This window comes from Hemitrygon akajei, chromosome 3 (genome assembly GCF_048418815.1).
Source record: "Hemitrygon akajei chromosome 3, sHemAka1.3, whole genome shotgun sequence".
Lineage (NCBI taxonomy): Eukaryota > Metazoa > Chordata > Chondrichthyes > Myliobatiformes > Dasyatidae > Hemitrygon > Hemitrygon akajei.
In genome coordinates this window covers 89,761,804-89,789,383 of record NC_133126.1, presented here as the reverse complement: position 1 = coordinate 89,789,383, position 27,580 = coordinate 89,761,804, and the positions used below count along the sequence as shown (strand labels likewise).

At 39.5% G+C, this 27,580-nt stretch overlaps 1 protein-coding gene across 3 annotated transcripts in view; it reads right to left on the bottom strand.

Annotated features, from left to right (window-relative positions):
- The window catches only part of mgaa (MAX dimerization protein MGA a), a 106,651-nt gene that overhangs the window by 44,843 nt on the left and 34,228 nt on the right, over positions 1-27,580 (bottom strand). For all 3 annotated transcript variants that reach the window (XM_073040316.1, XM_073040317.1, XM_073040318.1), the window contains 8 exons: positions 24,475-24,541; positions 21,863-21,973; positions 21,489-21,638; positions 19,467-19,583; positions 17,730-18,289; positions 12,677-12,995; positions 7,121-7,293; positions 2,563-2,694 (listed from right to left, as the gene is read on the bottom strand). In XM_073040316.1, coding sequence (XP_072896417.1) covers positions 2,563-2,694; positions 7,121-7,293; positions 12,677-12,995; positions 17,730-18,289; positions 19,467-19,583; positions 21,489-21,638; positions 21,863-21,973; positions 24,475-24,541 — 1,629 coding nt within the window. The remainder of the gene's footprint in view (positions 1-2,562; positions 2,695-7,120; positions 7,294-12,676; positions 12,996-17,729; positions 18,290-19,466; positions 19,584-21,488; positions 21,639-21,862; positions 21,974-24,474; positions 24,542-27,580) is intronic.

Genomic DNA, 27,580 nt, shown 5'->3' with positions numbered 1-27,580 from the left:
AGTGGTTGAGAGAGGAACTGGTCCAAGTTGATTGGAAAAGTAAGCTAGATGGAGGGACAGTAGAGCAGAATTGGATGAAATTCCTACAAGAAATAATGAAAGTGCAGGAAAAATATATTCCAAGAGAAAAGAAAATCATGAATGGAAAAATGACACAAATGTGGCTAATGAGAGAGGTTAAGGCTAAAATAAAAGCAAAAGAGACGGCATACAAGGAAACAAAAATTAGTGGGAAAACTGAGGACTGGACGACTTTTAAAAACTTACAGAAGTAAACTAAGGAAGTCACTAGGAAAGAAAAAATGAATTATGAAAGGAAGTTGGCAATTAACATAAAAAAGGATACTTAAGAGTTCTTTTTAGATATATGAAGAGTAAAAGAGTGACATGGGTAGATATAGGACCGATTGAAAATGATGCTGGAGAAATTATAATGGGTAACAAAGAGATGGCAGAGGAACTAAATGAGTATTTTGCATCAGTCTTCACAGTGGAAGACATGAGCAACATACCTGATAGCCAGAGGTCTCAGGGAATAGAATTAGGTACAGTCAAGATTACTAGAGAAAAAATGCTTGGGAAGCTAAATGGACTAAGGATAGATAAGTCTCCTGGACCGGATGAAGTGCATCCACGGGTTCTGAAGGAGGTGGCTTTGGAGATAGTGGAGGTATTGGAAATGATATTCCAGGAATCAATAGACTCTGGCATGGTTCCGGAGGACTGGAAGGTTGCAAATGTAGTTTCGCTGTTTAAGAAAGGAGGGAGGCAGCAGAAAGAAAATTACAGACCTATTAGTCTGACATTGGTAGTTGGAAAGTTATTGGAGTCGATCCTCAAGGACGAGGTTATGAAATACCTCGAGGTGCATGACAAGATAGGCCCAAACCAGCATGGTTTCATGAAGGGATGATCCTGCCTCACCAACCTATTGGAATTTTTTGAGGTAATCTCAAAATAAGGTTGACAAGGGAGAGGCTGTGGTCGTTGTGTATTTGGATTTTCAAAAGGCCTTTGATAAGGTGCCGCATAAGAGGCTGCTTAATAAGATGAGAGCCCATGGAATTACAGGAAAGATATTGGAATGGGTGGAACATTGGCTGATAGGTAGAAAGCAAAGCGTGGGAATAAAGGGATCCTATTCTGGTTAGTTGCCGGTTATTAGTGGTGTTCCGCAGGGATCGATGTTGGGGCTGCTTCTTTTTACACTATATTATCGATGATTCAGATTATGGATTAAATGGTTTCGTGGCTAAGTTTGTGGATGACACCAAGACAGATGGAGGGGCAGAAAGTGTTGAAGAAACAGAAAGAGAGACTTGGTCAGTTTAGGAGAGTGGGCAAAGAAATGGCAGATGAGATACCATGTTGAGAAATGTACGGTTGTACATTTTGGAAGAAGAAATAATTGGGCAGATTATTAATTAGATGGGGAGAAAATTCAAAAATTGGAAGTGCAAAGGGACTTGGGGGTCCTCGTCCAGGATACCCTAAAGGTTAACTGCCAGGTTGGATAGGCAGTAAGGAAAGCAAATACAATGTTGGCATTCATTTCAAGAGGAATAGTGTATAAGAGTAAGGAGATGTTGATGAGGCTCTATGGGGCACTGGTGAGACCTCATTAGGAATACTGTGTGCAGTTTTGGGCCCCCTATCTTAGAAGGGATGTACTGATGTTGGAGAGAGTTCAGAGAAGATTTACGAGGATGATTCCTGAAATGCAGGGGCTAACATATAAGGAACGTTTGTCAGCTCTTGGACTGTATTCATTAGAGTATAGAAGAATGAGAGGGGATCTCATAAAAACATTTCAAATGTTGAAAGAGTTGGACAGAGTGGATGTGGAAAGGCTGTTTCCCTTTGTGGGTGAGTCCAGGACAAGAGGCCACAGTCTTAGAATTAGAGGGTACCCATTTGAAACAGAGATGAGGAGAATTTTTTTTAGCCAGAGGGTCATGGATTTATGGAATTCATTGCTACATACAGCTGTGGAGGCCCAATCATTGAGGGTGTTTGATAGGTATCTAATTAGCCAGGGTATCAAGGGATATGGGGAAAAAAACAGAAATTGGAACTAGATGGGAGAATAGTTTAGCTCATGGTGGAGTGGTGGAGTAGACTTGATGGGCCGAATGGCCTACTTCTGCTCCTTTGTCTTGTGATTGTGATCTTGTAGTGTCCCAGAAACTATATCTTCTGGCGCTACATTACCAAGCAGGTCAAATATCTTCACAGCACCTATAGTCAAGTTCTTGTAATCTCATAAATTTATAAGTTTTAAAAATTCATGATTCACTTCCTCTAAACTATAATTGTCACATGTAGTAAAAATACAGCAAGACCTTTTATTTGTGTGCCATCCTGTCAGATCATGCCATACACAAGTACATTGAGGTAACCAGAAAAACAGAATGCAAAGTGTTGTATTACAGCTACAGAGAAGGTACAGAGCAGATAACTCAGAAAATGCACCAACCACTTAACTTCTGTTGTCTGGTCATCTTCCCACATGAATCCAGGTAAACTCACAAACAACTAAAAATACTTTATAGCTTACTGTACCTCTTTACAGCATTGTGTAGGACTGCAAGTGCAGGTTAATGACTTTCCAGCATCCTTGCGTTCAAAGACACGAACACGTGCACAGGTCATCATATTCTCAAAATACCAGTACACAGGACCCTTCTCATCAACCTCGAATAAGGATAAAAACAAGAAAGACAAAATTAAAGGAAGCTTTCCTGGGCAATGACATGCATATTTCAATACGCATTAATTACATGAACAGTTATCTCCTGTGCAACATTTCATGAAATATTTTTATATTTTAATAACTGCAAATAACCAAACAAATTGCTGGAGGTGAGTTACTATATCAGGAAGCCAAATTGTAATAATTTGAGATACAGGTGCCCCCCGCTTTACGAATGTTCGCTTTTACAAAAGACCTACATTAATAATCTGTTTTCGCATTACAAAGAGGATTTTCGCTTTTACAAACATTTTTCCCATATAAATTAACGTTTCTTCACTTTACGCCATTTCAGCTTAAAAAAGGTTTCATAGAAACGCTCTATCTTTGTAAAAGGCGGGGGGGGGGGGGGGGGGAAACACCTGTACAGCACGGAAAAGGCTCTTGCAGCACTTTAGTTGTAATGCCCAGCAACCCCCAATTTAATCATAGGCCTAATCACAGGAATATTTACAATGACCAATTAACCTATCACGTCTTTGGACTGTGGGAGGAAACTGGAGTACCCAGAGGAAACCCGCATGGTTATCGGGAGAGCATACAAACTCCTTACAGGCAGCAGCAGGATTTGAACCTAGGTCACCTGCTCTGTAAAGCGTTGTGCTAACTACTATACTATCATGCCGCCCTAATGGAATTACGTAACAACTATAATCAATGTTTGTTATCCATGGTATAATGTTGCGGTGTTTACCTTTAAGCAGCAACACTGCTTTGGCCTTCAAAAGGGATAAACAAGGTTTTATGCATACTATTTCTAAGAAGCATTGTAAGATATTTGTAAAATTATTTAGAGCTGCTGCAAAGCATCTTACTAAATTTAGACAAAATATTTACTGAAAGGGATCTGATGAGCCAATATGGGTTCATAAAGCAGAGGCCAATCTGGTGTTCTCTGAGACTTAAAGGTGCAGATGTAACATACTAGAATTCCAGAACTTTGACATACATACTGCTAAAGATTTGTACTGAAAATGACAAAAGCCAGGAATCAGTGCTGGCTAATATATATAGAATCCAATATGATGTCATTAGTCTAGGAGATGGTGATCCATTAGATCTTAAAGAGAACTGCTTTAAGATTTCTTTTGTTTGATATATTGTACTGTGATCTGGAGCCAAGAGTCACTTACAGCCTAAATCTTTGATAATACTATTAAATAAAAGGTAGTGAACTGCAGATCCAAAAATGAATACCTGAATATTCTTGGGAATAGAGCAGAAATGTCACAGATGAAATCTACTGAAGTACTAAATAGATGCATTACAAACCTAAACAGACATTGTCAGGAGCTGGGGCTGAAAACTACACACAGCTCCTTCTCAGTTTGCTTTATTACTAGTTGTATTTTGTGCAAACTAATCTACAATACTAGGGAACTGTCTTAGGCACCCTAGATTTTATTACATAAATTTTGTTTTAGATTTTTTTTGGATTTTGAATTAGTGTGACAGTTAAAAGAGCAAATTTTAAATTTTCAAACAATCATTTTCCAAAAAATTTAAATGGTGCAGAATTTTTTGTATTTTGTTAAAGAAAGTAATATATTAAGTAATATAAACCTCGATTACTTTGCAGGTATATAGGAGAGTGCATGATTAACCAAAGATAACAAACAGGATGCTAAAGATCAATTACATAATAATTTGAATGAACCAAACTGATTAACTGAAACAGAAACAGATGTGGAAGGAATCAAACTGGCCAAATTACAACCAAACTAATATCTGAGGGTGTGGCAGATGCAACAGTTTAATCTTCAAATCATCAATTCTTACACCATGGCAAGAGTGAGCATAGCAACAAGACACAAGGTCATCCTGCATCAACAAGGTCTCTCCACAGTAGAAATTTTGTGGCAGGTAGGAGTTTCAAGATGTGCTTGCTGTCCAAGCTCTTCTGAAGAAGCACAAAAAAAACGGGAGAAGTTGAGGACCAGGAATGCAGTGGTCAGCAACGGAAACTGAGCGCAGCAGACGAGAGATACATCAAAACGACACTTTTCTAAATTATACCAAGTCCGGTGCTGCTATCAGCTCTGAATTCAGAGACCACTGAAACCCAAGTACAACCCTCTACAGTTCGGAGAAGTCTTGTCAGAAGTGGTCTTCATGGAGGAGTTGCTGCCAAAAAGCCATTCCTCCAAAGTGGAAGCAAAGCCAGGAGACTTGCATATGCACAGAAACAAAATGACTGGGTTGCTGAACAGCAGCAGCAAGTACAATGGACTGATGAGTCAAAATTTGAAATACTTGGCTCATACTAGAGGCAACTTGTTCATAGAAGAGCTGGAGAGTGCTACCTGGATGAGTACCTGCATCCAACAGTGACGCATGGAGAAGGTTCCTGCAGGTTTGGAGCTGCATTTCCGCAATGGAGTTTGTGATCTGATCAGAATTAATGGAATCCTCCATGCTGAGTACAAGCAGATTCTCATCCATCACATATACCATCCCTCCAAGTGGACCACAACTTTGTCGTGGTTTGGAGGCTTGCGTGCCTCAATGACCCAGAGAGCAATGTTGGCTAGAGTCAGGGCTATATGCTTTGGCTCTTGGTAGGGTCACCCATGCCAAACAGGTCAAAGGGTAGAGGCCAGATGAAGAGTGGTCCACCAGTCCTCAAGATTTGGGGGCTTTAACAACCTTGACTGGTGAAAACAAAATTGTTGTGGAAACAGCAGTGAACAATCCTTCTACATCTGAATGCAATGGTATTCTTGAGTCTCCACCCAGGACTTGCATGACCGAGTTAGTGACATGAAGAAGGAAGCCCTGACACCACCAAAAATGGAGGACCTTCACGGCTACCCTAAACACCAGTGCGTAATGGGCAGGAAAGAGTCACAATACCATCAGGGAGGTGTCTGATTGGTCTCAACTTCATTCTGCAGCAGGACAATGATCCCAAACACACGGCCAAGGTCATAAAGAACTATCTTCAGCAAAACAAAAAACAATGAATTCAACAGATAGTATGGCCTCCACAGAGCCCTGATCAACATTGAGGCTGTCTGGGATTACCTGAAGAGACAGAAGCAAGCAAGGCAGCCAATGTCTGCGGAAGAACTGTGACAGGTTCTCCAAAATGCTTGGAACAACCTACCAGCTAATTTTCTTATAAAACTGCATGACAGAGTACCTAAGAGAATTGATGCAGTTTTGAAGGCAAAGGGTAGATGTACAAGATATTGATTTGATTTAGTTTTTTTGCTGAGTACTGCTCTTTATAGTAATTTTTTCACATTTAGAAACTTTTTATTTCATTATTTTTGAAAGCATCTTCGCTTTTCTGATTTTTTTTTTATGTGCCTCAGACTTTTGGACAGTACTGCAGCTAATACTGTTACACAGCCTGACATATTCATGATAACTATAACAGTTTAGTCCTAATTAATCCGGCTCCTGAAAATTTCCTGATTTACCTCTTCCACAATTGAACTACCTTCACCATAACGCCACTAGTCATGTAATTGACAAAGTGCCCAGGAACAGGAAAGAAACTAAGTTTTGTAATGCTGCTGATACAGAATGATAAGAGTATACCATCTGCTCATACCTGATTCTTCCAGGTTCTTTATCAGTGGTTCTTACATATGCAAATGTACCAAAGAACAGGAAAATAAGCTTTTAGGCAGCATGTACCAGGAGATCCGCTTTCTCTCTAAATCTATAACTGGTCATTTGCTGCCATCTTTTGCCTAGTACTAATCCACGCCACAGTTACCTAAGACTTGACTACTCTGCACATTCATGACTAGTCTGCACAAATTTGAAGTTGTTCTGAAACTTCAAATCCCATATATTCATGCCTGTACTCAAAAAAACTCAGATTCAAATCAGAAATCCTCGATTTAAAAAAGGTATGCTGGTTTACAAACCCTACCAGATTCAAGCCTCTCTTTATTTTATCTCCTCAGCCCTCTGTAATACCTATACTTCTACATTCTTTCTTCCAAAAAATGTTTATAATCATTCTGCCAGTGATAGCATTGTATTGCGTAATAGGGCCCCAAACTCTGGAAGTCCCTCTGCAAAACCCTATTTCTCTGACTAACTCTTTCACATTAAATACACATCAAAATCTGACTCTCTGACCAAACTTAGGTTCATTTGCTTTCATACCTGGCCCATCATTAAGCTTTGTATTATAATATTTTCCTGGAACTTGCCTTGGATCACTTTACTCATTATAGGCTCTAAAGTGGTGTATAAAACTGCAAACACTGGCAAAGGAGGCATCTTTATTCAATACGTGCTAACCAGGTTGGCTGTGAAATCTAAAAACAGAAAATAATTTGCTGAACATCAATGCCAATACTGAGTACAAATATCACAGGTATTTTTTCTTTATGATTTTCATCCTACCTCAGAGAGCTTTGGTGAACTTGCAGGAGTTGACTCTTCTGGCAATGACTGAGTTTTATCTGCATGACAAGATTCTATGTGAGGTGCAGTATAGACTGGCTCAGGGTCTACTTCTCCCTCCTCGCGAACCCACATAGGATAAGAACGTATAGGTTGTTCTCGTGCAGGAATTGCTGCAGGGGGAAGGGAAGAAAAAATGGAAGACAGTTCTTATACCCATTCTTGAGCCCAACATTAGATAGACAGATGATACTTAATTGATCACAAAGAAAAATAGTGTCAACAGTAGCATTACAATTGCAGATATGAGAAAGAATTAAAAATGTTACCCCAAACACTTCCCCGGCTATAGGTTGACTCATTATAGAGCCTAATGGCCGAGGGTAAGAATGACCTCATATAGCATCCTTTGGAGCAGCATAGTTGTCTTAGTTTATTACTAAAAGTGCTCCTCTGTTCAGCCAATGTGGCATGCAGAGGGTGAGAAACATTGTCCAGAATTGCCAGGATTTTCCATTGGGTCCTTTGTTCTACCACAGACTCCAGTGTATCCAATTTGACTCCTGTAACAGAGCCAGCCTTTCTAATCAGTTTATTGAGCCTGTAGGCATCACCCATGTTGATGCCATTCCCCCAGCACACCACCACATAGAAGATTGTACTGGCGACAACAGACTGGTAAAATATGTGAAGGTGAGGCCTGCACACCCCAAAGGACCTTGGTCTCCTCCGAAATGACAGGCGACTCTGGGCCTTCTTGTACACAGCCTCTGTGTTGGTACTTCACTCAAGTCTGTTATCCAGGTTCACTCCCAGGTACCTGTAGGTCCTCACCACATCCACCTCATCACCATCAATAGAAATAGGCTTAGTCTTTCTAAAGTCCACTACCATTTCACTAACGTTGAGCTGCAGATGATTTAGCTTGCACCATTTGACGAAAGTACTCCACCAAGACTCTGTATTAATCCTCCTGAGTTCCCTTTATACACCCAACTATAGGTTGACTCATTATAGAACCTAATGGCCGAGGGTAAGAATGGCCTCATATAGTGTCATTAGAGAATTTCTTCAGATGACGTTACTCAGTGTTGTATCTAAAGTCCAAGGTATACAGATAAACAGGAAGGAAGCCAATACAGTCCCCTGTGGGGCCCCACTGCTGCTTATAGCCATATCTGACACACAGCTCTGAAGCTGCACAAACTGTGGTCTGCCAGCCGGGTAGTCCATTATCCAGGATACAATGCTAGTGCCAACCTGCATTGAACAAAACTTTTCCACCAGCAATGAGGGCTGTATGGTATTGAAGGCACTTAAGATCAAAAAACATGATCCTCACAATGTTGCCCTGCTTATCCAAATGGGGGTAGGCTCTGTTCAGCAGGCAAATAACAGCATTGTCAGCTCCAATGTACTCCTGGTAGGCAACTGCAGGGGATCAAGGGCTTATCTGACCAGGGGTTGGAAGTTAGCCAGAACCAACCTCTCTAGGGTCTTCATGATGTGTGAGGTCAGGGCTATTGGACTGTAGTCATTCAAGACTTTCTGTTGGCCCTTCTTGGGTACTGGGACCACACATGACGTTTTCCACACAGTCGGGACCCTCTCCAGGCTGAGACTCAGAATTACTATTGGGGCATAGGCCACTGGCAGCAGCTCAGCAGAGCCCTCTGTCCTGGGCCAATGACTGATCAGCCCTATAGCTTCCGCTTTCACCAAATGGCTTCATATATCTTCCAGGCGAAGATCTTTTGTCTCCCAGGTATGAAGACTTGATGTTCTTTGGTGCTTCTATAACTCTGGGTTTTTACGGGATAGATTTGCTAGCTCCATGCACAAACCACCTCCTTTTGCAGCCAGGCTTGAGCTGTCCATGGCGGAGTTTTACACCTTTTCAGTGTTTGCTGATAGATAATGCTTGGTTGGTACAAACTCACTTTGTTTCTTAACACTACAGGTAATCAACTGGGTGTAAGGATTTCTTGGCATAGCAATTAACGGTACTAATACTCATCCTACCAAGAAGAAGGACCTAAATTAAATATTACAATAAATACTATAATTTTAGTTTAATATTCTACATTGGGCCTGGCTGCCTGTTGTTCCACCTCTTAAGCATATCCAAAATGCCAAAATTTATAGATTTCTAGTCTTCTGGTATCTGTTTGGTATACAATAGAGTTTTCTAGTAGTCTTCCTTTCATATCTACCGTTCTTCTATATATAAAAATTAATCTACAACATATTTCAAATGCCTCGTCAGCATTGGGAATTTAAAGTTCTTCATTAATATTTTTATTTTTAACCAAAATAATGTGAAGTCCAAATGAATACATAACATGCAGTGGTATGCAAAGGTTTGGGCACCCTGGTCAAAATTTCTGATACTGTGAATAGCTGAGTAAAAGATGACCTGATTTCCAAAAGGCATAAAGTTAAAGATGACACATTCCTTTAATATTTTCAGCTAGATTTATTTCCATCTTTTATAGTTTCAAAATAACAAAGAAGTAAAAGGGCCCAAAGCAAAAGCTTGGGCACCCTGCATGGTCAGTACTTAGTAACACCGCCTTTGGCAAGTACCACAGCTTGTAAATGCTTTCTGTAGCCAGCTAAGAGTCTTTCAATTCTTGTTCGGGGGTTTTACGCCCATTCTTCCTTGCAAAAGGCTTCTAGTTCTCTGAGATTCTTGCATGCACTGCTCTTCTGAGGTCTATCCACAGATCTGTGATGACGTTTAGGTCAGGGGACTGTGAGGGCCATGGCAAAACCTTCAGCTTGTGCCTCTTAAGGTAGTCCACTGTGGATTTTGAGGTGTGTTTAGGATCATTAGCCTGTTGTAGAAGCCATCCTCTTTTCATCTTCAGCTTTTTTTACAGACGGTGTGATGTTTGCTTCCAGAATTTGCTGGTATTTAATTGCATTCATTCTTCCCTTGACCAGTGAAATGTTCCCCATGCCGCTGGCTGCAACACAAGCCCAAAGCATGATCGATCCACCGCGTGCTTAACAGATGGAGAGGTGTTCTTTTCATGAAATTCTGCACCCTTTTTTCACCAAACATACCTTTGTGGCCAGGAAGTTCTATTTTAACTTCATCAGTTCACAGGACTTGTTTCCAAAGTGCATCAGGCTTGTTTAGATGTTCCTTTGCAAACTTCTGACACTGAATTTTGTGGTGAGGATGCAGGAAAGGTTTTCTTCTGATGCCTCTTCCGTGAAGGTCATATCTGTGTAGGTGTTTCTACACAGTAGAACAGTGCATCACCACTCCAGAGTCTGCTAAATCTTCCTGAAGGTCTTTTGCAGTCAGATTTTTGCAATCAAGGTTCTGATTTGCCTTTCTAGTAATCCTACAAGCAGTTCTCTCGGAAAGTTTTCTTGGTCTTCCAGACCTCAACTTGATCTCCACCGTTCCTGTTAACTGCCATTTCTTAATTACATTACGAACTGAGGAAACGGCTACCTGAAAACGCTTTGCTATCTTCTTCTAGCCTTCTCCTGCTTTGTTGTCATCATTTATTTTAATTTTCAGAGTGCTAGGCAGCTGCTTAGAGGAGCCCATGGCTGCTGATTGTTGGGACAAAGTTTGAGGAGTCAGGGTATTTAAAAAGCTTTGAAATTTACATCCCTTGGCCTTTCCTAACGATGACTGTGAACAAGCCATAGCCTAAACAAGCTAATTAAGGTCTGAGACCTTGGTAAAAGTTATCTGAGAGCTCAAATCTCTTGGGACGCCCAAATTTTTGCATGGTGCTCCTTTCCTTTTTTTTCACTCTAAAATTGTACAAAACAAAAATAATACACTAATCTTGCTTAAAATGTTGAAAAGAATGTTTTATCTTTAACTTTATGACTTTTGGAGATCAGTTCATCTTCTACTCACTTAACTATTCTCAGTAACAGAAATTTTGACCAGGAGTGCCCAAACTTTTGCATGCCACTGTTCTCTAAAATAAATGGTAGAAAGGAAGAACATTAAATTATGTCTCCATCAAAGTACTAAAAAAAATCTTTGTTCTTCAAATATGGCAAGATGTTGAATGTCCACTTTGATCATAAATGACAATTTTGCAATTCATCAAAAGACCTCCAACAATTGAATGCTCTCCCCAGTAATGCACTGATGTGGCATAAAAATTTAGTGGTATGCAAGATTTAGCCACAGACTAAATGTGGTACAACATTCTTTCATACAGTGCACAGCTCACTTCCTGTTTCTTTCCACAGATACTGCCCCATTTGCTGAAATTTTCCTGCATTTGTTTTTATTTCAGATTTCAGCATGTGCAGTTTGTTTTTATTTTCATGGCCCACTTATTCTTGGTACATAGGCATAATGTAAACTTTCAGTCCTATTGAGTGCATTTCCAGGATATTCTTAACTTTGATTGCTAAACCTACTGATCAGGAACCAGTCATTTGCAATCTTGATAACCCAGTAAATTGAAAGATTGACGTTGAGGCTTCAGTCTATATGATTATGGTAAACCCCCTAGTAATGATGGTTGCTCCTTGGCTGACAACTGGCTAAAACAGCTGACATGGTGGGGAGGGATGGAAATGTCATATTAAAGTGGATAGAGACAAAAAAAAAACAGGCAGAACAGGAGGTGGCAACAAGTAGACAAGATTTAGCCAGTAAATTAAAAACTGAAATATTGAGGCATATATTCATACCACATGTATTTCAAGACTAGTAACTCAAGGAGTGGTGGGGGTTGGGGGGGTGGAGAGGCATTGTATCATGAAAGGGAAAAAAATTTGGTCAAGAAGACACATGCATATTTGAAAGTCTGTTATAGAAGCAACAAAAGTCTGCTCAAAAAATGCAGAAGTCTTGTTGCAACAAAGTAATTGATGAATAATCCTGCAACTGATTGAACTGGATATTGATGATTATTTCTCAGCCTTCTCCTGTTGGAAGTCAAATTTAAGACCAACTGAATGATTGCAAGGCCTCAAAATCCCATTTTATGTAATACAGTTGTGGAGCAGACTTCACTTCAAATCCTGTTGTCTCAAGAGGTGAAAACACCAATGGTTTCTTTCCACTCAATAAGCATCTAGTCTTTAAAACTAACAACTAATATGCAGACAGCTTGGTAATAAAATCCAAAATGACTACCTTTGAAAGATATCCGGGAAGCACGATTCTGGGCTTTTAGTCCAATAATCCTCTCCAGCCTAATATCCTTTTCAATGTTCTAAATGCATGGAACTTTATTAAAATAAACTGTTGTCTATTCTTATCTTGCATAACATTCTTGAACATCAAGCAAAATTTCTTTTTTGGTGGAACATACAGAACTTTAAGTATCACATGTATTGACATATTTTTGCATGTTAAGTCCGCTGTAAAATATTAAGAAAGGAATGTTTCATAGATGCAAGTAGCTTCAATCTTATTATGATAAGCGAGATTCATACAGAAAAGAACCATGTAATCTACCTGCAAATCATAAACAGACTTACATTTTCAAACTTGTTAACAAAATTACATTTTACTGGAGATAATTAATGCTGAGAAATGTTAATCCAGTTGCCACTAACCATATCGAACCATCTTCTTCCTTTTCCTCTTTTTGGCTCTTGGTTTCCAATCTTCATCTTCTGCCAATGCATCATAGAATATTAAATCTTCTCTGAGGGCTTTATTCATCTGCTTTTTACGTCTCGCAAATGACTTTAGCACCAGCACCTTCTGCTTTGGACATTTACAAGTCAGCATGCACTTTGGTTTGCGGCAATGATTGGGCGGCTGTTTCACATGCGAGAGACTGGAACATATGCAGCCCAAACGACAGAACTCATTCTTACACATTGGCAGTTGTCTAGATACCATCTTACGTTTCCTTGATGACAGTGAACCCTAAATCATGATAGCAAAGCATGTATTAATTAATACAAAATACAGTAATAAATCTTAAGACCACAAGACATAGGAGCAGAATTAGGCTATTTGGCCCATTGAGTCTGCTTCACCATTCAATCATGGCTGATCCTTTTTTCTCCCCTTCTAAACCCCATCTATTAACTAAGACTAGCACAAATTTCTTCTCATAGCAAATAGGATCATTACTATTTCTTGAAAAAAATATCAGCCTTCTGTTTTACTATTCTTTTATGAAAGATAATTTCAACAAAAGGCATGAAGTTTCATGGAGCTTTGTTCCCTGCTGCTAGGACCACAACCACCATCCCCTTTGGCTGGGCAATTGTGTAAGTCGCTGACTTTCTATGAGAATACGTAAGTTATCTATCAATGGCGAACACAATAGTTAGAGTACTTCACATTTGACCATCACTTGCAAGAATAACTTAGAAAAGATCCAACTACAAAGCTAAAAATAGCTATTGAAAAAAATTAGAGATTTAACAATCTTCAAATTTCTCAATTATTTTGTTCTCCTTTACACTTGTGTACTGGAAATAAATTTATCTTGAAAGTAAATACATGTTGAAACTTTGTAGTCTGACATCCTTGGGATTTGACTGGTGCTGAACCACAGAAACAGAGCCCTGATCACCTTCCTGTGAGGAGACTGTACTTTTTCTAAAGTAGAGGACATTCCACGAGTTAGTGAGGGTCCTGTTCTCAAGAAGCACTAGCAACCTGAAATTCCAGTACACCAGAAAGCTGTCAGCTGAGACTGCAGTCAGTTGAAATCTCAAATGTTAACCAGTACAGATGTTAGTTAATTGTAGATCTTAATTAGTTTTAGAATTAGTTAATTAGCACACATACATACTACTGATCACCCAGACATTCTCTCTTATCCCCTCTCTCATTGAGCATAAGATACTAAAGCATGACAGCACATACCACCAGACTCGAGGACAATTTTTATCTTACTGTAATCAGATTTTTGAACAGACTTACTTTCAAAATGGACTTTTGACCTCACAAACTACCTCATTATGATCTTACAATTTATAGTTTGCCTACACCGCATTTTTGGGTAATATTTACACTTTATTCAGCATTGTAATTGTTTACCTTATTCTAGCTCAATACAGTGTAATAATTAGATCTCTAGAGTCATAGAGAAGTCCAGCACAGCAACAGACCCTAGTCAATGCCAAAACCATTTAAACTGCCTACTCCCATCGGCCTGCACCAGGACCATAGCCTCCAATATCCCTATTATCCAAACGTCTCTTAAACACTGAAACCGAGCTCACGTGGACCACTTGTGCTAGCAGCTCATTTCACACTCTCACGACCCTCTGAGCAAAGAAGTTTCCACTCATGTTCTCCTTAAATTTCTCCCTTTCACCCTTAAGCCAAGACCTCTGGTTGTAGTCCTACCCAACCTAAATGGAAAAAGCCTGCTTGCACCCCTCATAATTTTGTACACATCCGTCGAATCTCCTCCAAATTCTCTACGTTATAAAGAATACAGTCCTAATCTATTCAGTCTTTCTGTATAACTCAGGTCCTCCAGTCCCAGAAACATCCATGTAAATTTTCTCTGTACTCTTTCAATCTTGGTTACATCTTTCCTGCAAGTAGGTGACCAAAACTGCACACAAAGGGGGCCTCAACAACATCTTATACAACTTCAACATAACATCCCATCTTCTGCACTCAATAAATTGATTAACGAAGGCCAATATGCCAAAAGCTTTCTTTACCAACTTATCTACCTGTAACACCACTTTCAACAAGTTATGTACCTGTATTCCCAGATCCCTTTGTTCTACCACACTCCTCAGTGCCCTACTGTTCACTGTATAAGACCGACCCTGGTTGATCCTGCAGTGCAAAATCTCACACTTTATATAAACAGCATGCAAAACAAGCTTTACACAGAATCTTGGCATTCAGAGTATGAACCAATGATACTTTCATCATTGCAAAACATCCCAAGTTGCTTCTCAAGAGTGAGTGAGTGATACACACACCTATACATATAAAATATTACATCATTCAAGAAATGTTAGTATGGCAATTAAAATTTTTTTATCAGAAAGTATTTAAGAAGTGGTTTAAAAGAGGCAAAAGACATGGGGAGATGGAGAGATTTAGCAAGCAATTCTAGAGTTTATAGCTTGGTATCCAAAGCCAACTTAACTTAGGGATTTTCATATAGCCAGAAATGGATGAGCAGTTTTCCCAGAGAGCTACATGTCATGGAGGAATTTGAAATTATAGGGAGAGGAAATTATCACAGGTCAGAAAACAACCCTACCAGTAAAAGTTTTGATGGTCTCATGTTTATGGAGCATTGAACTCGGGAAGCTGGCCATTGGAATAGTGAAGATTCTAAAATTAATAAGGCAGGGGTACTTTAACAATATACTTACAGTGGTAAAGCAATATTGCAGAGATCGAAAAAGCAGACTTACATCTGCCATCAATACCTTGTTGAAAGTTCACATCAAAATCAGATAAAATGAGAGACTGCAAAGGATCTGGTTCTCCCTCTGGTAATTCTCAATGAAAGGGATGGAAATGACTGCCATAGTAGAGCAGTTTGCAACGGTGACTGAGGCAAAGCTTTCTGTCTGCTCTTGGTGAAGCAATCCGATAACGTTAGAGACAGTAAGAGTTTGTTGCAAAAGGCTATAAAAGCAGGAAAACATTGATGCAATTCTCCTGGGTGCACTTGGGCCTGGAGTAACTAATAGTGTTTTGGTCTCCATATTTAATAAATAAAAATGTCCCTGTGTTCCAGTGTTAAATAAACCCACTTACAATGATTAAAGAAGAGAACTGGGTGGTGAACTAGGAAAGCCGATTGAATAAATAAAATGGTAGATGAGCAGGCGGAAATAGGAGTTATATCAATTTCTATTATTAGGGATAAAATACTGAGCAAACCGGGGCTCAAGATGGACAAATTCCTAGGAACTAGTGGCCTACTTCCTGAGGCCTAAAGTGGCTGTAGAAACAGTGGGTATAATCCATCAAAATCCCCTGGATTCTGTAGACCAAGATGCCACATTTCAAGAAAGGAGAGAGGCAAAATCCACAGAACTTTAAGCTTATAGGAAAACTGCTGGAATCCATTATTGAAGGGGAAATAGAGAAAAAAATGTAAGACTATCAAGCACAGTCAACATGGTTTCAGGGAAGTAAAATTCTGTTTGACACCTTTCAGGCATGGAATCCATGGGAACTTGCCTGCCCAGATTTGGAACTGGCAGAGGGTGGTAAGAGATGGAAAGCATTTTGCCCGGAGGCAGCTGACCACTGATATTCCTCAGGAACCTGTTCTGGGGCCCGTACTCTTTGTGGACTTGGATGGGGAAGTGAAGGCACAGAGATGTTGTGGACAGTTGCAATATCCTATTGTAACCCATATACAAGATGCAGATTTGAGTGGAGTAGTGGCAGATGGAAATCCATTTGGAAAAGTGGGAAGTGATAAACTTTGGAAGATTTAACTTGAAGGCATACTACAGGGTCAAGGGCAGGATTCTTAGCAGTGTGGACAAACAGAGGTATATTTGGGTCCATGTCTATAGATCACTCAAAGTTGCAGCACAAGGTAATAGGGTGGTTAATTTGGCAAATGGTGTGTTGGCTTTCATTTGGGGGACTGAGTTGAAGAGATGCAAAGTAATGTTGTAGCTTTATAAAACTCTGGTTAGACCACGCTTACAATACTGTGTCATCTCATTATAGGAAGGATGTGAAAGCATCAGAGAAGTTTCAAATTTACAAGGATGCTGCCTGGATTAGAGGACATGCCTTCTGAAGTATGCTCAAGTGAGCTAGGATTTTTCTCTTTGGATTGACAGAGGGTGAGAGGCAATTGATAGAGGTGTATTAGATTATAAAGGGGAAAGATAGAGGGATAGCTAGCACATTTTTTCCAGGCAAGCAATGGCCAACACTAAAAGATATATGTTTAAGGTGAGTGGAGGAAAGCTTCGGGGAGATGCCAGAGGAAGGAGTTTTTTTGTTTTACACAAGAGTAGTGGGTGCCCACAGCACAACGCAGAGATGGTCGTAGAGGCTGATACAATAGAAGTGACAGTTAGGCACATGAATATAAAATAAACTAGAGGGATATGGGCTGTGTAGGTGTGGAGGGTTAGATTGATCATGAAGTAGATTTATTTTATATTGACACAACGTCATGGGCCAAAGGATCCAAACTCTGCTCTACTGTTCTATGTAGCATACGGATGTATAAAGGGGAATTAATAAACATACTGTATATATTTGGATTTTCAGATGGCAGCTGAAATGTTATTTCAGTTTGAGGTGAAGAGTTATCTGTTCCCTTACAAGTCTGCAGTTCTATACACTATAGGGCTATGGATGCAGCAGCATTAAACTTATTCAAGGCTGATATAGACTACAAGGGAAATGAGAAGTAGAAGACAGGAAAGTGAGGGAGAGGACAAATATCAGATCTGACTCTAAGTTAATGAATCCAAAACGGGAGACTCATAGCTTAATCCTCCTCCCACGTGTTATGTTTATATTGTCTCCTTATGTTCCAAATAAATATTACCTGATCTACAGTCAACAGAAAAATGTAATACAATTGTTAACTGATGAAGTCAATTTATTTGAGATTTGCATTCTCCAAGAACTTCGGTAACAACTATCCTCACTTTTTCTTCAATGTAAGAGAAAAATCAATACCTGTGCTGTTAACAGAGTAACAAGGGATGCCTCTGCTCGCTCCTCTGTAATGTAAGTCCTTGGCTTCCCAGACCAGAGGGCACTATTCTCCAGATGCATCAACTTCATCTGTTTTTTAGATATACCAGGAAGTCTCCTGGCTGAAGAAGAGAACCGCAAACGGGAGCTTTTAGCTGGTGATTTAGCTGGTGTCGAGGCCACTTTTGCACTGTTTACAGACTTCTGCGCCTTACTGGCCGAGTCATGTTCTACGATCGTCCCACTCTGCTTCTTGCTTTTGGAAACAGAGCCAGCAGGAATGGATTGTGGAGAAACTGAAGTTCGACTGGATGAGGGGGACTCTCTAGTGTTGGCTTGCGTTGCCCGTTGTTTTAAAACACTATCCAATGTGCGGATGTAACTGGAACTTTTGGTGGGCATTTCATAAACAACTTTTGACATTTTGTTCACACACAGAGCAGCACGCTCTTTAATAATTTTCTCCTCATTTTCTAGATATTCATCCAATTTGTCACTTGAGAAAACAGAACGATTTTTCATGGATGCCTCTAAATTGGTGCCTGGAAGAGACCCCAAAACATTAATCATCAGTTCATTGGTTATTGCATTGTCCAGACAAACTTTCATCAACTGAAGTATACTACTTAAACTTAATTCGTCCCAACAATTATGGCAAGTATGCAGTTCTTTACCATGCCTACTGCAGTATTCATTTCAAGAGTACAAGAATATAAAAGCACCAACGTAATAATAAGGCAATGGTCAGACTACATTTGGAATAATGTAGCCAGTCTCGGGCCCCATGTTTAAGAAGGGATGTGCTAGCATTGGGGAGGTTCACAGGAATGAAATGCGTAATGTGTGAGGAGCATCTGATGGCTCTAGGACTGTACTTACTGCAGTTCAGAAGAATGAGCATGGTATCTCATTGAAACCTACTGAATATTGTAAGTCCTAGATAGAATGGAGGTGGAGAGGGCCTTTCCAATAGTGGACATATCTAGGAACAGAGGGTATAGCCTCAGAGTAGAAGGAGATGAATGAGATGAGGGGGAAATTTTTTGGTCAGCAGAGGGTGAATCTGTGGAATTCATTGCCACAGATAACTGTGGGATCAAGTCATTGGGTATATTGGAGATAGGAAGGTACTTAATAAGGGTGTCAAAGGTTATGGGAAAAGGCAGGAGAATAGGTTTGAGAGGTAAAGTAAATCTGCCATGATCAAATGATGGAGTAAACTCAACGGGCTAAATGGCCATACCTCCTGTCTATTATTGTCATAACACACTGAGTGAAATAGCTCTGGGAAAGCTTTGTTATTGAATAAAAATAATAAATTCAATGAATTAAAGTATAGATTACTTTCTAATTAAAGTATGGAGTACTTTCTTCATGCTGTATGAATCTGCAGGTTCTCATCCCAAAGCAAGCATCAACACAACATAACAAAAGACTAAAAGCCGATGAGTAAACTTAGCAATTCCCTTTTTCCTTCAGGCTGAATTGGAGGATGACAATTGGGAGAGAGGAGGTGAGAAATAAAAGGGGTGAAGGGTTGGAGTAGTCAGCAGCTTAGGCCTTTGCAACTCAGAACTAAAAGGAACACACTGATACGTTTTCAGATTTGTTGCCTGGGTGCTAAAGTGTTGAAATGGAGTGATCTGTCCCAGCTGATTGTGAGTTAAAAGTTATCTCAACTGCACACTGTCACTGGCAAGCAACAATTTATAACCTTACTTGCTTCAACCTGCTTGGAGGGTGAAGACTCTGACTGTTGTGCAAGCTTGTGTTTCCAACCCTTCAGCTTCGTGAAGTCATTTGTTTTTCCCGTTCTTGAAACAAAGGAAACTTCTTCTGCAGAATATTCACACATTTAAATAAAGTTAAAGATTTACTGGAATTGGACAACAATTTCAATTCTTAAAATTGTGCATCAGTAATAATGATTCATAAAACTGAAAGACAGGGAAATGTAATGTTTAAAACTAAAGCTTTATGGCAAAATAATATACTAGCTATTTAAAAACCTGGCTTAGAACCACTGCTGTTAAGCCAAGCAGTTCTGAAAGAAGCACATTCTTCCTGAAAATGTGGCTGAGGAGATACAATCCTTTTGCACTCCTTTGAAGAAACAGAATTTATCTGAGCAAGGCAAGCAAAATATAGAATACTTGTTTATTACTGGAGGTGAACTAAGAATGGTTAGCTTTCAGAATTATTGATCTCTTAAAAGAACTGACAGGAAGGCAAAAAAAACAGACAGGAACAATGAGATCAAAGGGGGTTGATTCTTTCTGATAAATTAAGCTAGAGATCTCTACCTGAAGAAAATAATAAAAAATGTAAATTTTGATTACATTAAAGCAATCAAACAACTTGTGTGGGAGATCATACCTTGGACATCTACAACTCAAATTCAGAAATTGACCAACTCCAGTGACTGTTGCACTACTCCAAAGTTCTTTGCATCAGTTCAATATTTCAGTAACTGGTGTAAAATAACCAGTCTTTGAAAATATACACAAGGACAGCTGATGCACAATTAACATTAAGGGCAGTGAATAGATCTCTAAAATTCAACAATCATTACCAGGTGGGCAGAAGAAAAAACTCAAAACTGCTCTCAAAAACTCTTTTGAAAATTCCCACTTAAGTATAGGAATCCCAAGTTGATGACAGCTCAAAACAGAGCAGTAAATTAGACGCTGAAAACTTATACTGGATCCCATGGCATAAAACTCATTGTTATGGGGATCAGTGGCAATTGGTACATACCTGGCTCTGCATTTGCAACCATCGCTTTATTATAAGTGGACATCCCACAAAGAATTTCTTTCTATAGTTCAGGCAGGGGAATAACCCTTCAATCAAGACCAAATTCCTCTTTATCCTACTCCTCTTCCCTATTCAAATTGTTTATTCACTTTTTTTTGCCTTTCTGCCATTATTCCTGACACTTCGTTTCCCAGTAAAAAATACTTGACCAAGTGCAAATCAATTCACGTGAGATACATCAGTATAAAGGCCCTTCACTCTGACTAAACTTACTTAACTTGAAGCCACTCAAAGAAATCTACCAGCATCTAATCTTTACATAGATAGTTACTTCTTCAAGTAGCATGTTGAGGTAATCACGGCAAGAGTGTGATAGTGGATAGCTGGGCTGTCCATGTATGCATAAAGGCCCTGGACATCACTTTGGAACACTAAAAATTGAGAGCAAGCAATCCGATTTCTAGTCAAGAAATGGAATCTCTGAGTGGATAATATAGGGAAATGGTACTGTTTTAGTCAACAGAAGATTTTTTTGGCATGATTTTTAAAAAATTTATTTGGTTATACTGTAGCTTTTACATTAAAACAAAAAAAGGCCAGCTTTATTACCAAATCTTATTAAACAAATTGTAATGTTTGTTTCTTTATTTCTTGTCTCAGTTTCAAAATTACTGTTATCGTTTCACACAAAACTCAAATATAGATTAAATAGAGCAGAAATTTGATTGCTCTTTAACTTCTCATTTATTCTAAAATTTCCATCACCCATTCAAGTTTTAGTCTCAGAAACAAGTTTGTTTCAATTTAATCTATGAACTAGAATCACACTTCAGAAAATATATAAATTTAATTTTGTAACTATTTTTGGGAAATATCTATATAAATGTCCATTTGATTGTGGTCCTTATCTTCCATGTTGACAAACTTACTTTCATGCATTGACATAAAGGGGATAACTTCTCATTGAAGCGCATGTTTGCTCACCTGAAGGATCACGGACTTCTCTGATTGGAGAAGGTTTCAAGATGTCTCTCTGAGCAGTTCTAATAATTGATGCTGAGGGTGATATTACCACTCCTAAGTGTTTTAGGTTCAGACTGCCTGTTGACAGCAAGGAACTTGGCTTAAGACCAGCTGTGGAAGAGAGTACGTGTAGTTAATAAGGAGGTTTACAATGAACACACCAATCAGGTTATGACGCACATTTTACATTCTGCATAAAAACACTGCAACTTGAAAAATGACCATAAAAGTGGAATTAACAGATTTAAATTCATCAGACCACTTCGATACATCTTTAAACTTTTTTTGCAAATTAGCATATTTGAACAAACCTCCTTGCAACATTAAACATTCACCTTGTTCAAGTAATGGATGCATAATAACTCTGGGATTTAAATGAGCCAAGTTCTCAAGCAGCTGCTCTTCCAGCCGTTCAATTTTCTCTTCTTCAGTTTCTTGAGGATCTGCTAAAAAAATGGAAGCATAGTGATATCAATGACCATGATTATAGAGTGGGAAGATGATCTAGATGAAGGAATTGAAGGCTTTGTGATCAATTCTGCAGACGATACCAGGATAAGTGGAGAAGCAGGTAGCACTGAGGAAGCAGATTCTGCAGAAGGACTTAGAACGGGAGTGTAGGCAAAGTGACGGATGAAATACAGTGCAGCCAAGTGTACGATCATGCATTTTGGTAGAAGGAATAAAGGTGTGGACTATTTTCAAAACCCAGGGAGCAAATTCAGAAATTGGAGTTGCAGAGGGACGCAGGGAGTCCTCGTGCAAGATTCTGTAAAAAGGTTAACTTGCAGGTTGAATCGGTAGTAAGGAAGGCAAATGCAACATTAGCATTCATTTCAAGGGAATTAGAATATAAAAGCAATGATGTATTACTGAGGCTTTATAAGACATTGGTCAGATCACATTTGGAGTATTGTGAGCAGTTTAGGACCCCATATCTAAAAAACAATATCTGTCTTTGCCCCATATCTGCCTTTGCAGAGGGTCTAGAAGAGGATTATGAGAATGAACCTGAAAACACAAGGGTTAACATGTGAATACTTGATAGTTCTGGGCCAGTGCTCGCTGGAGGTTAGAACAATGGGGGGGCGGGGGGGTGGAGGGATCTCACCGAAACCTTCTGAATACTAAAAGGCCTATATACAGTGGATGTGGAGAGGACGTTTCAAATAGTGGGACAGTCTAGAACCAGAGGGCATAGCCTCAACAGAAAGACATCTTGTTGGAACAGGGATGAGGAGGAATTTCTCTAGCCAGAGGGTGGCAAATCTGTGGAATTCAATGCCACAGATTGTTGTGGATGCCAAGTCATTGGGTATATTTTAAGGAGAAGTTTATAAAGTCTTGATTAGTAAGAGTGTCAAAGGTTACAGGGAGAAGGCAGGAAATGGGACTGAGGGAGAAAATAAATCAGCCATGACCTCATGGCAGAGCACACTATAGACGAATGGCCTAAATTTGCTCCTATGTCTGGGTCTACTGGAAAAGAAATGAACCCACATTACAATTTGAATTATCTAAATTTTCAGCAACAATGCACTGCCGAGATCATCCACCCTAGTAGATGTATGAAAGTTCATACATAGCTAAGGCACATATGCTGTCAAGTATTACATCCAAACACAGAAATCTGAATATTTAACTGGAGATGATACATCTTCCACAATAGCATAGGTTCCATTTGCACATTCCTTCATAGAATTAGTTGCTAACCAGGAAGCAAGTGATTTACATTAGGTAGGTATGAAGTTAAAATCAGATGCACAATTGACCCACGCCAGAGAACTCTGAAGCTTTCTTTTCTAAATACCCAATCCAATGTTGACGTATATGAAGGGCCATCAGCAATGGCTCAGTAGCCAAGCTCCAGTCAAAAGCATCAGCCTAGCACCAGTCAGTACAAGACTTGGCTGTGCCTGGTATTCGAAAGGGCCCTGTTGCACCACCTGGGCCCTGCAGCCCATCTATCAGCATTTAGATCAGTGTGGTGGCTAGCGGTATCATGAACCATCATCTGATGTTAGACTGCTCAAGGCCTTCACTCTCTGAGGTGGGGTCAGACAGAGTAGGGCCGCCTGGTCAGGTGGCTTCCATCTGTGCCAGAAGCTGATGGCCTTCTGATTTTGTCCTGTGCCTTGACTCTCCATCAAGTGCATAAACCTCCCTGAGAGACCATGCTTGGGAAGTTGACATAAGATCTCCTACAACACCTACTGAACTTCATCTTGATTCACCAACCTCAAGGCAGCTCCAGCTAATTGTGAAGGGAAGAATACAAAGATTTATCCAGTTTTTGCTGCAGACCTACAGAGACAAACTGGTCATCAGAGAAAGGAGCACATGCAAAGCTTCAAGTTTTTGCTCTTTATTTATAGGTCCTGCTGCATCGTAGACTAGCCCTGCACATTCCAACCTCACCGCCTTGCGATAAGCACCAGCTTGGTCATCTAGGGTCCCTCCTCAACTTAGTGGCCTAATATGCATTGGGGAGGGGGGCAATAAGGGATCAGGTCCTGTACCAATACCACATTGGTTTCCAAAAGACCACCCAAGTCCAGTGAAAGAGAGGTAGGGGTCAAGTGGCTTTTTGGCTACCACTTGCTGCGAGTTCAATTTAACTTTGCTTTTAAGAAAAGGAAAATATATATAAGATTAACATCTTGAAATAAAAGTCCAATAACACCAAATGCTGCATTTACTTATGAAAAACCAACTTAATCTAATCAAAAGCCAAGGACATATTTCTCCCATAAGCAAACTATATTACAGGGCTCCTGCTGGGTGGACAGGTTGAAACATACATGTTATTTCTCGTATTAATTAGTCTTGCAGTTCTCTTCAAAAACAGAAAATTGTAGGAAAAATAACATAAAACATTACATTGAGATCTCTGCGGAGATGGTATCACAGTTCAGCAGAGACAGAATATAGTTGGTGTAGCAAATACCTGTCGGATAGATGGAGCTGCTCTGGTCTTCTGGCATCTTTTCAACCAGGTGGGATTGTAGGGCATCCTGTATAAATAAAAATTCAAAGATTGCAATGAAAACCAAACATATCAAACTTACAATATTGAAACACAAAAATCTGAGAAACTTCTAAAGAGAAATTTTTAAAAGATAGGTGTTCAAAAAAAAACTTTCTTGGTTTAACTAACACTTTCTTAAATCTCATCCAGCAGTTACCGTAGATTCCGGATTTTAAGCCGCTACTTTTTTCCCACATTTTGAACAGCTTTGAACTTTGCGGCTTTTAAAACGGAGCGGCTAATACATGATTTTTTTCATGCCGCCTCGTAAACATTTTGCCTCATAACAGTAGACCAATAAAATTGATGAGTAGTTCACAGAGGTCCAATGAAATTGTACGATAAATCAAGCGCACTTTCACAATTAAATTATTGTAAATCAGTCATTTGTACTCACCCTCATCAACATGGAAAACACTCGAAGAAAAGCATTGTGTTGCCTTTATGGCAGTTATTTAGTTTATAATATTTTCGCTTAGTAATTCATTTTCTAGTTAAAGTTAGAAGAGTTTTAACTATATTTGTTTTCTGTACTACATCGCGGGATGCTATGACGTCACACCCGGTTTCGCCGCGTCTTGTGGGAAAAATGCCAGTTTGCGATAAACGGAAAGGAGGGGGGGAGCACATTACGCGAGCGGCTTTGGATCTGAGCGAACGCTGCTTTTAAATGCCGTTTGCGATAAACGGGACGGCGGAGCGAAAACGCTGCTTTTAAGTTAAAGGCGATCAATAACTTTTCCTGGTAGGCTGCAGTATATATATTTTTTACCAGTCGTTAGGAGATATTGGAATGTTGTTCAGTAAAGAAGTATACGCAACGTATATTTAAAAGTAGCCGCGTTACGGGCACGGTTCGAAAAAAAGCATTTGCAATATGTATTTGTTTTTGTTACCATATGGATTTAATTAAAAGTTAAAAAATCCTCACGTGTAATATCTTTCTGTGTAAATATCTCATATTACAACGTGGGACACCTGCGGCCGAAAATCCGGTGCGGCCTTTACAAGTAAAAAATTGATTTTATTTCTAAAATTAGAGCCAGCGGCTTTTAATCAGGTGCGCTCTGTAGTCCGGAATCTACGGTATAATAAAGAAAACTGGGCCATGCATGAAGTTAACCATGTTTCTATTGCATTACCACCATTCCTTTCAAATCAGCTTTGAGCCCTTCAGTTTAAAGACTGGGAAAAGAGCCATTTAAAAACTAACTTGTTTTCATTTCCTTCCTCATGCTGATAAAGTACATTGACTTCAAGCATTAACTGTTACTCCCTTCAAAGATACTGCTTCACCTGCTGAGTTTAAGAATTTGCTGTTTTTGTTTTAAAATACTAAATTAACAGTTTTTGTGTTTTTTTAAATTTTCATTCAAGTGATAAATCCATGGGTGATTGCTCAGGGTGTGATAAGCTGCTAGGACTCATGGAGAGCTGTGAAATGCTACAAGATCAGGTATCTACCAAGCCACAATCCTTTACCAAAGTGTCTACATGCAAAACCTGTCCTTCCAAGAGAGATGCTGAACAGAGAATGGGAGTGGGAGATAGTTGTAACTTAAACAGCATACACAAGCCCTTCAACGTTGTGCCATTGGGTTTGGGGTGGATGCTTCACTTCATATACTACTATAATATCAACTTAAGAGCTAGCACTATACAGAACATAAACAGGCACTCAGCCAACTTAAACATGCCTGACTGAGTTAATTCCATTTGCCAGTATTCGATCCATATTCCTCTAAACTTCCCTGCCTATGAACCAGCCAAAATGTATTTTAAACAGAGTAACTGTACCAACCTCTGCAACTGGATCCTTGATTTCCTGAACAACAGTCAAGGTAGGCACCTCTACCACTGGTCCTCCACAAGGTTCTATCCTCAGCCTCCTATACACTCATGGCTGCATTCTGCTTTAACTTCATCTACAAGTTTACAGAATATCCTACCATAGTGGGCTGTCCTTCAAATGATGATGATTTGGAGTACAAGAGAGATAGTTTAGTTGCATGGAGTCATGACAGTCTTTCCCTCAATGTCAACAAAGGAGTGATCATTGACTTCAGGAAGGGGGTGGGGGGGGTAGTGGACATGCTGCTGTCTACATCAGTGCCACTAACATTAAGAGCTTCACGTTCTTAGGAGTGTACATCACCAATGGTCTGTCCTAGTCCAACTACACAGATGTCATGGCCAAGACAGCTCACCAACGCCTCTACTTCCTCAAGACGTTAAATTAATTTGATATCTTTCTGTCCAATTTTACTAATTTTCATCAATGTATCATAGAGAGTAACCTATCTGAATGCATAACAACTTGGTATACAACTGCTTTGTACGTGACTGCGAGAAACTGCAAAGTCCTTCCATGGACTGTCTATACTTCAGTAAAACAGCCAGCATAATCAAAAACCTTACATACGCTGGACATTATTTCCTCTGTGCCTCTTATATCAGGCAAAGTTACAAAACCCTGAAAGCAAGTGCCATCAGGTTTAAGGACAGCTTATGCCCCCGTGCTGTAGGACTATTGAGTGGTTCCCTAGTATGATAAAATGGGACTTTTTGACCTTACAATCCATCTCATTATATTCTTGCACCTTACTGTTTACCTGCTTTCACTTTCTCTGTAGGTGTTACACTTTATTCTGCATTGTTATTGTTTTACCTTTTTCCACCTTAACACACAGTATAATGATTTGATCTGTATGAACGACGTGCAAGAAAAACTTTTCACTGTATCTTGGTACATGTAACAATAATAAACCAATTCTAAATTCCAGTGCTTCCACCATCTCATATGACTACTTGTTCCATATAACCACCACTCACTGTCGAAAAAATAATTCCATCAAATCGACCCCTCTCACCCTAAATTTATGCTTTCTAGCTTTAGACTTCCCTACCCTAGAAAAAACCTGACCAATCACCTTTTCAATGGCTCTCATGATTTTATAAATATCTAGGTCACTCCTCAGCCCCCTTCACTCCAGACAAGATCCCTGACCTATCTAGTCTCTCCTTG